This window comes from Belonocnema kinseyi, chromosome 10 (assembly GCF_010883055.1).
Source record: "Belonocnema kinseyi isolate 2016_QV_RU_SX_M_011 chromosome 10, B_treatae_v1, whole genome shotgun sequence".
NCBI classification, from domain to species: Eukaryota; Metazoa; Arthropoda; class Insecta; order Hymenoptera; family Cynipidae; genus Belonocnema; species Belonocnema kinseyi.
Genome location: NC_046666.1, coordinates 117,415,681 through 117,426,026, shown reverse-complemented (window position 1 = coordinate 117,426,026; position 10,346 = coordinate 117,415,681). Strand labels below are relative to the sequence as shown.

The 10,346-nt window shown below is 34.1% G+C and overlaps 1 protein-coding gene across 8 annotated transcripts in view; it reads right to left on the bottom strand.

The window, feature by feature from the left end:
- The window catches only part of LOC117181870 (mitochondrial import receptor subunit TOM70), a 130,303-nt gene that overhangs the window by 102,432 nt on the left and 17,525 nt on the right, over positions 1–10,346 (bottom strand). The window contains exons 1-2 of one of the 8 annotated variants that reach the window (XM_033374882.1): positions 8,101–8,227; positions 7,506–7,681 (exon numbers count right to left, since the gene is read on the bottom strand). The exons of 5 other annotated variants lie outside the window; for them this stretch is intronic. In XM_033374882.1, the coding sequence (XP_033230773.1) occupies positions 7,506–7,679 (174 nt within the window). In that variant the 5' untranslated portion in view covers positions 7,680–7,681; positions 8,101–8,227. Of the gene's footprint in view, positions 1–7,505; positions 7,682–8,100; positions 8,228–10,346 lie in introns of those variants that run through there. 2 more of the 8 variants (XM_033374881.1, XM_033374883.1) reach the window with 2 other exon arrangements.

Genomic DNA, 10,346 nt, shown 5'->3' with positions numbered 1-10,346 from the left:
ATTGAAACAACTGCACCTATAGATATCCTTGTGGCCTCAGCTAACTCACGCACTTTTAATCTTCTATCCTTCAACACCATATCGTGGATTTTATTGATTTCGAGAGTACTTGCTTCTACGGGCCTTCCTGAACGTGGTTCGTCACTTGTTGATGTACGACCACGCTTGAATTCATTTACCCAGTTATAAACCGTTGCTAAGGCAGGGGCAGATGTGCCATGAACTGAGTCCAATTCATTTTTTATCTCATATGGAGTTAAACCCTTTAAATGAAAATGTTTGATTACCGCTCCGAACTCGGTTTTTTCCATTTTTCTTAACGAACAATTTTTTTTTTCAATTGGTTATAAAAACACGTAAACTCAGAAGGTGTGGACTGTTACTGCACCATATATCTAGTCGGGAGTGGTACTGACTGAAAACACATGATTTGGAGCGATTCGCGCGCCATCTGTTGGTCATTCTAAGGACTTATTGAACTACCCTCGTATTAATGAAATAAATTTTTTTCATTGCCTGCAAACAAGGTTAGTTCCGGGAGATTAGTTACTATGTTTATTTGTAAGTCCAAAGTTGTCGGCCAAAAATATTGTGTAGTTTAGAAGTTGTTATCAAAATCAAATTTAAAAAAAATAAATAAACACAAAAAAAGTGTGCGGGGACGTCAGTTATACCTCAGTTAGTTAGGGAATGTAACACTGAAAAAATCAATACTAATTCCTAAGCGTTATGCAAATTAATCACATTTTGCTAAATTAAAACTTTTTTGAATTAACCTACAAAAAAAGTATGTGGGGACGGCCGTTAGCATGTACGCTATAATTTCTTAAATTTTTAAGACAAAATATTTATTATTCTAGAAAAAAAGCCGGGGTAACCTAAAACTGGTAAAATCGACAATTTTCTAAGTATCACACATGTCCTTAAAACCAAAAATTACAATTTTTCATGAAATCAACATTTTCAACAGTGTATTATCGTATTTTTTACTTAAAATTATTAATATTGGTCTAGTGGAATATTTATTAACATTAGTTCATTAATTCTCAACTGTTTAAACAAATGGGATTTCTGTGAATAATATTTTTATTAAAAATTATTAATATTTCTTAAGTGGAATATTTATCAACATTTTTTGATTCATTTTATTTGAAAAAAAATTGTTAATAAAAATTATTACTTATATATTATTTATAAATTAATTATTGTTATTTATTAATTAATTATTAATTATTATTCATAAATATTCTACTAGAACAACAATAATAATTTTAAGGGGAAAAAATAACTTTTCGAACAAAACTTTTTAAACAAATTTCATTGGTTTAAATAATTGCAAATTAATTAACCAGTGATAATAAATATTTCATTAGACCAATATTAATAATTTTAAGTAAAAAAAGACCAGATTACAGTGCTCGAAACTTCGATTTCATGAAGAATTCAGACTTTTTGTTTTAAGGTTAGTTTTCATGTACTCGTGGGGGCGTGTTAGGGGTGTCAAACTCATATATATATGATACATGAAATTCTTCGTTGGATAATTCTCTACAGGCCCCCATACTTTCCCGTCACATTTTTTCAAACCGTAAACAATTATTCCAAAAACTCAAAAAAGTGATTTTCCCCATGCATTTTACATGTAAAACTTCAAGTCAAAACCGGCACCTGTTAAAATAAAAAAATAAAAAAATAATAAATAATTAGGGAATTTCTTTTGTCGGATTGACCAAACACGGACTATCCCTACTTTAATATCCCTCCTCCATATCTAGGTCAAACCATGAGTAACGCATATAAATGCGACCGATTATAAAGTAGAATTCAGTCATAAGTTACATGTTACAAGGCATCAGCTATAAAGTTTATATTAAAAGATTCACAAGCCCTCGCGAGTCTTTCTATTTCCAGCCAACGTCCAGATTGTGAGCTGGCCTACGGAGAAGCATTGTCCGTGCGCTTACTTCGGACTCAACAGACGCCCCGTCAAAACGATAAAATCCCAAAACCTTGTAAAAGGATTGACCACTTATCTCGACCCACGGACCAATATTCTCACCACTAGCCGACCTCTAGAATGCCAACTCAGGGTGGCCGAGACAGATAGCAGAAGCACTTTCTTTTCGAGTCAAATAGAAGAATCGCAAGCCTTTAAAATTCTTTAAGTAATAAATTACTTTTCGAATATTTAAAACATTCATCTCTATTATTTCTTGTTAAATAAATTAGACTTACTTGTCTGATGTGGACTAAACTCAAACAAGAAGAGTTTAATCCGGAGATTAATGAGAAAATGATATCCAGTTGTCAAATCAATTTTTCGATCTTTAACTTTAAATTCGTACACTTTTATTTCTGAATCCATTTGTAACAAATTAAATAAATCTTAATTTGTTTTATTTTATTTCTGTACATTCATAGTTATCCTCATCCCTGTGTACTAATTCATTTTTCTTTAGAATCAAAAACGAACTATAATAAAATATCAGGTGAGTTACCTCTATTAACACGTAACACATATAAGCTGGAATATCTTCTTAATATACTACATTTTAAATAGCCACAATGAGGGATTGAGACATGTTTTTCTATTCATGCTGAACCATTATTTTGCCTCAGAAATATATTATGGTTTAAATTATTTATAATACCAATAAGAGAATTAGTGAGCAATATTTTCACAAACGTATCTTCCATGTTTGATGGAGACTTTCGTCGTTTTAATTGATACAGTGTATCTTAATCATAATGTTATTATATGAAGAAATAATATCAATAACAGTTAAATAAAAATAAGGAAATGAGCAATTATAATTAAAATATATTTTACAGGACAGTTTCCCCAAAATAATCGTGAATCAATCGAAGGCTACAAGCGTGAAATTCCACCGTTTAAAACAGGCTTATTAGATATATCAATTCACAAAAAAGTAAATTACAGGATATCTGTGAAAGCCGATGTTTTTCAGGAAATAGATATTCTTTTTAATAATCACTTCCAACCATTGTTGAAGAAATTCCAATTAAGTTATATAAGGTAGCAGTAAGAAATTAATTCTACAAATTGATTAAAAATTTAGTAAATTAAACGTATTTATATTGAAGGCCATAAAAGTTAATTATATGCAAATGTCTTTTTGAACACTAGAATATTTCACCTGCTTCGGAGATAAATTCATATTTAAGATAATTTATAAATCATTAATCATGAGTAACGTGATAATATTAAATTTTAGTTAATAACTATTACCAGTGCAAAGGTATCCTCAACTGCAGTTTGGTGGTTGTGAATCCTCTTTTGTTAAAACTCTCTCGGCCTTAACGAACAAATTTTCACCACATATCTCGTGCTTCGCACTCGATTTTGTCCAAAATGTTAACTTTTCTACATCATGGTGAACTCTTTAATGTCAAATTATATTACAATTATTTGTGTACCTCGGCCTGGGATTGCTTATTCAGATATTGCAAAATAAAGTACAATTTTTATATGTCATGGTTACGTCAATAATTTTGTCTTATTGTGCACTAAATGTTATTCTTGACTACGCTAAAATAAGTATTGTTTCAAGGAATTTAGATAATTGAAATTATAAAGGCCTTCATATTAAATTACATTATTTATATTATTATTATATTATTATTATTATAAAATCATATGCATTTCTTATTTTTCTATTTTTAATCTGATTGTTTACGATTAAAAGAAGATCTACTCGTTCTGTCACGAAATTATTCATAACAAATTTGTAGATCCTTTTTAGGTGAACAACTTGTGTCTATTAATTGGTTTTCAAACTTTGTGCAGTTTTCAAAAAAAAAAATTTTATTACATTTTTTGCGATTCAAACAAAAACTTTTTCGGATTTTGAAAAAAATTGATGGACAATAAATACCTGTCCATGGAACTTTCAAATTAAAAAAAAGTGGGCTTACAAATTTTGAAAATGCTCTAATTTTTCGAATTGTTACCCAAAACGACCGATTAGGGGCATGTGATGTTTCAGAATATTGTCGATTTTACCAGCTTCAGGGTCCCCCGGCTTTTTCTTAGAATAATAAATATTTTGTCTTAAAAATTTGGGACATGATAGCGAACACGCTAGCGGACGTCCCGACACAATTTTTTGTGGGTCAATTAAAATAAATTTAATTTTGCTAAATTAGATTGTGTGTGTATTTCGAGGAGTTTTTTTTTTTTATTAGCTCTCAAAAAAGAGTTCCGGAACGTCCGTTATGATATTTTATAGTATCTCCAAATTCAGTTTTGAAAAATTGTCATTTTTGTGGGAAAAAACCGGGGGGGGGGGGGAGACTGCACCCGATTGACCACACGACGAAGTATCACATGCCCTTAACGAACTCGATCTTTTTTGTCCCTAAAAACTGTGTGCCAAAGGACAATCCAATCCGATTAGTCTTTGAAAAGTTATCCGATATACATACGACAACAACGACGACAGAGAGATATTATCGTAAAACCGGTTTTTTTTCGGATTCAGGGGTTCTCGAAACATGGAGATTGAAATAAATCGGCGATAGTCATTTCTCACATAAAACTAATACCTTCTCATTATGATAAAGGAGAGTGCGAGTTGCTTAACCAACCATTTTGGATACAAATTCAAAAAGTTAAAACAACATTTTAAGCCAAACAACGCATTGTGTAAAAAAAGTCAAGAGAATAAAAAGTTTTTTTAAAGCCTACACGATGATCATAACAACTTTTTGGATTTGCTTGAAGAGTCGAAAATTCAAATTTTTATTGCACAAAAAATAATCAAAGATCGAAAATTCCATTTTGCAGTAGTGAAAAATCGACCGCGCAGCGCGAGTGTCACGATAAGAATAAGTACCTCAAAGCCTTAAGAGCATTGAGCAACTGAATCCTTAACTATACTTAATTAAGTAGAAAATTCAGAATATGAGGACGCATACAAATACTGCGATCTAAAAGAGATCTTTCCGATGAAGTTTTAATCAAGCATTCTAAATGCAAAGAATAAATTTTCTTCGGAAATAGCTGGAAGAGCTAAGCTTGCGGTGAATGGTCAAAAAGTGGGAATTAAAATCACTCAATTCGTCGCGAAATTAATGTTAGCAGCCCACCATTGCAAATTCACGAACGAAAAAGAACGCCTTCGTCGTTAATTTATGGCTGGAGTCTACGACACAAAAACAAAGATAGAAATATTAACCCAACAGCACTAACCCAACAGCAAATCGGAGACTAATTTACCAGTGCGCGAGATGGGTCATCAACAAATCAAAAATAAATTACAGCATAAGGGTGAATCAAATTCTCAATCAGGGATGAAACCAACGTGCTTTACATTTAGTTGAGTGGGTCAGATGAAATCAAATTGTTACTACAAAGATTACAAATGTCGTAATTGTGGAGTTCAAGGTCATCTAGTTAAAGTCTTTCTAAAACCCAAGCAGGCAAGCAGGGTGGCTAGGGGAGTTAGAGCAAATAAACAAGGTATGTAATGATACAGTTGATCATCAATTCGTGACTGTTCCTGTTAACAATGTTTCCCTAAACATGGAAATCGATACTGGTTTAACGTAGGCGGCGATATCTGAAAGAGGTAAATTGAAATGGTTTCCTAAAATTGAAGTGGAAAATCTAAAAGATAAATTTAAAATAGCGGGGGGATTAGTGATAGCCTCTTTCGGTGTAATCCGAAATTAAGTAATCGAACTTAATGACATCAATGCGGTAGGTAATTGTTACGTAGTTGAAACAGAGATTCCCCTGTTAGGTCCACCTTGGCTCACGAAGTTTAATTTATTTTCAATTCCGCTGATACTCGTAAAAAGCTAGGGCCCTGTTGTTTTGCATGCAGGGAGTTTTTGAAAAGAAATAACCGGAATTATTTGCCTAATTCGAAGCCAGTATTTAAAAAGAGTATACCACTACCAATTGCTTAAATGAACGGGACAAACGCTAAGTTAAATAATTAAATAAGTAAAAATAACGCTCAATTAAGCTTTTTCAAAATTTTCTTTCGAATGAATTATAATTTCGTCATTTTATGAACAGTATTTTCATGAAAAGTTTGCAGTGTATCGTTTCACATGCTTTTCTGAAGGCGTCTTGCTTTTGTGTCTTAGTCTTTAGCTCAATAAAATTGATCTCTTCTTCCGTGAGAATTTGTAAACATGAATTTGTAAACATTCCATGAAGAAATTTCTTGTTATCACTTGATATGGACTCCTCCAACGCATTTCGAAAAGTTTATAAAAACTAGGGCGACAAAGCTTAAGCCATTATACCATATACTGAAAACAAATAATTAATGGTTCGGGAGCAAATTACGTGAAGCCGCATTCCCTAAAATTAAAAAAAGTGATGGCATCGTTAAAACTTCCAGTACACTACGATCCCAACTTAGAATTGATATTGGTATGCGATACATCACCGTATTGGTTGCGAGCAGTAACTTCCGACAAGATGGAAAATAATCAAGTGCGGCCAATTGCAGAATTTTCTTACAACTACCACTTAAAAGCTAACAACCATTCACACATTATATCCAAGCCTCTAGCTTTTATTGGCTAGCCTACCTCGCCTCGCTCGCATGTCGCTACTTTCTCGCTTTGTCTCACATCGCCAGCCTCTGCCTCCGCTGCTAACACGTAATACTTATCTACTATTTACAATATTGACAATTTTCTCACATCTACTTCAACCTATTAACAATATTTCCTTCTCCATTTCTCTTCCTCATTCCTTTTCTTCTTCTCCATCTTACCTAAAACCCCCTTCACCTATGCTACTGCCTTTTGTGCCCCTTTCATGCAACAATACCTCCATGATAATCTACTCCTCTCCACCTCCTCCTTACACTCCTCCAACCAGAGCTCCACTTTTACATTCCCCTTCCCGCATAATTCACACATCCTCTTCTCCCTAAAAAGCCAGAACCTATTATAATCCTCCGTGCATCCGCAATTCATCCTCGCTATCAGTTCCTGACTTCCTTGCTCTCCTTTCACACAAATGTTGCGCTCTCTCCCTTAGCATAATCCATCCACCCGTTAAACTTTGCCTCTTTCAATCTCTTCTCCCCTTCTGCCTTCTCTCTCCATGCCATTCTTTTCAACCACCTCAGATATCTACCTTCTTTCCTCACTTCATCCATCTGTAATCCATTCATTCTAAAATACCTTTCTCTTTGCACCTCCATCTTCCCACCCCTACGTCTGTTCTCCTTCTCCCACCGACACTCCCTAACCAGTTTTCCTGACAATATAGTTCAGCGTATTCCCCCCACCCCCTCCCATAAAATCAGACATTCATCACGATCGAATCAAATAATTGTATTCTCATTATAAAATCATTTGCGAACAAGCTCTTTCACAGCCCCCGTACCTGCTTCATCGCCAAATTTTCCCTACTCACTCTCTCTCTTTTATATGAACACCCATTCACCCATTCTTCCGAAACAGAAAGCCCAGGTACAACTCCTGTATCGCTTTTCCCTTACACTTCCGCTTACCTCCCTTATCTCTCCTACCTCCTTTCCTGAACACCATGACCTTCGACTCGTCCTTTTCATCGTCTCCTTTAAAACCTCTTCGTTCTTTACTAGCAGCACTACTATGTCATCTGCATATGCAAGTGACCATATCCTGACTCTTCCGACCACTCCGTCCACCAGCTTATTTTCCATATCTGCAATTAAATTTGCAAGAATCTAACTAACAAATTTCCACTACCACTATAAAATGTTCCTTTTGCAATCTGAAAAATAAAAATTTTCCAAAAAAGAAAAGAGAAAAAATCCTTTTCATTCTGGACAAAAATAAAAAAGAGGAAATAAAAATAAGAAAAATAAAATGAAAAAATGTTTCCTCTTTTATTTTTGTCCAGAAAGAAAAGGAATTTTGTCTCTTTTTACATATTGCAATATGAAAATTTTATGGTGGTTGTCCAAATTTGGTTCTTGAATTCTTGGTTTTATTTGCAGGAATTCTGCACATTAACTTGATTATTGAAGGTTAAATGAAATTTTAAATTTGATTTTGATCTCATATAAATTTCTTAAATTTAAAAAGGGAATTTGTACTTGAAACAGATCATAAACCACTGACCTTGATGTTTGGTCGTAAATGGGGCATTCCGTCGATAGCGGCGAATAGACTACAATGCATTATTTTTATCGGCGTTTCAATTTAAGATTAGATATATTAAATCTAAATATAACACAGATGCTAATAGCCAGTCGCGACTACCTATGGAAGAGGAAACGATCAATAAACACAAGGATTCTCGGTAAAATATTAATATTAAATATATTAATGATCGCGGGTTTATTAACTAATGCATTTGTGCTTCACAACTTCACAAATGCGTAAATCACGTTACCCCAAATTCTATCATTATCGTAGATTTTCTGGCTTCAAACAATTGTATTCGATGTTTCTCTACGATCTCGAGCAAGTATTGTTTCTGATCTCCTTATTAAGTAAGAACTGTATAAAATAATTGTATGTTGCTCTTCTATAATCATGCCATTTTCTTGCCACTTTCGATGTGATTGACCACCAAGCACAGTCAAAATGGATAGTTTGCTGGCACCTTTTTACATGAAAAGAAATTAACTGAGTATCGAGAATAATTGCGTTGTTTACGGTTATGGGGTAATTATAACAGAAATATAAAAGACGTAGATCTTAACGGTACTGCAATGAATTTAATCAGTTCACCAGTATAATAGGCATTAAGCATGTCTTTTCACCAGTTAATCATGCTTAAAAAATAAAGTTCAAAAATTTTGAAAAGCGTTTCGTACTTGATAAAGCAACAACACAATTTTCATCTGACTAACAAACTACAGTACAATGCAACCACAGAAGTTTCTGCAGCCTCATTGTTCTATAAACGCGAATTGCATACTAGATTCTCCTTATTGCGCCCACTAGTAGAATTGAACGTAGACAAACGTCAAACTTCACACATTAGAAACGGGCCTATGTCAAAAAATCGAAACTTTAGTGTTGGTGAAATGGTCATGGTTAAAGACTTTAGAGAAAATTATGCAGAATAGAAGTCTGCTCTAATTTTTGAACAAAATTCACCAGTCCCGTTTACGGTAAAATTAAGCGATAACGTAATAGCTAGAAGACATGTTAATCAAATCCGTAAGGCAGGCATTGCAGAGGCAATTGAGAAATGTCAAACACCAAGCAAACACACGCGGAGGCGTTCATCAAGATTAGCACTGAAATAATTAGTTTACCCTATCCGAGCACTAAGTTATCCCTGGCGGACCGAATGAACGAAGTGGATACGCTTAAGCATACCCTTATAGTATCAACATAGTATCTCTTCCGTATCATGCAGCAAAAACTGAAAAACAGTAAGATAAACCTTTTATTTATTTCAATTTGGATTCCACGTCCAAATTTCCTTGAGAAGGTCACGGAATAATTGCAATAGTTGTTTTTACAGCGTTGAGAAAAATACAATACCTGTCATTAGCATAGGCTGCATCCGACTTCAAGCGCATCTTCTTTCAGTAGCAGCATACTACTTAAGCAACGACGAATGCGCTTGAAGTCGCCTTCAGCATAAGTTATGACATTTTTAAAATTTTTAACTCTGCAAAACAACGATTGCAATTACTCCTTGACATTCTAATGGCAAATTTAACGTAGAATCCGAATTGCAACAAGTTAAATACCCATTTTGCTTTTTTTTAGTATTTTTTTTTACTTTTTTTGCATGATACGGAAGGGATACTATGTGGATACCATAAGGGTAAGTGTAGCATATCCTTTCCATTCATTCGGTTCGCCAGGGATGTAATTAATATCACAAATGACGAGATTGTGGTAGGGTAAGCGAAAATTAAATAGAAAACGGACCTCATCAGTTGGCTGTCATTGGGCAAAGTAGTAGCGTATGCGTGCATTGTATGTATATATACATAGAGAGAGAGAGAGAGAGAGAGAGAGATCCACATCACACTCTCAATAAGTTCAAGCTGCATAAGGCAGCCCTATGCAGTGATCCAAGATCTGAAACGACATGTGGTCCAATACTATGACAGGGCTATGTCCGTGTGAATATAGTAGGAGACGATGTAAATGACTGAGTTGCGCGCGCAACCCATTTCTCTTCTTCTGAATTTGAAAACTCGAAGGTGCACGATTGCCGGGCGGAGCACTTCGGCGGTTCTATTTATATCTCTATCTGCTTTGAAATAAAATGAAGAGATTGGGATTTTAATATTTCCAGATTTCGATGTTGGTGATTCTCATGATTTGAATACTTCGCGCGCCTCTTTATATGCGTATATTTTGAGGTTATGTTATTTCAAGTATAAAATATAAAT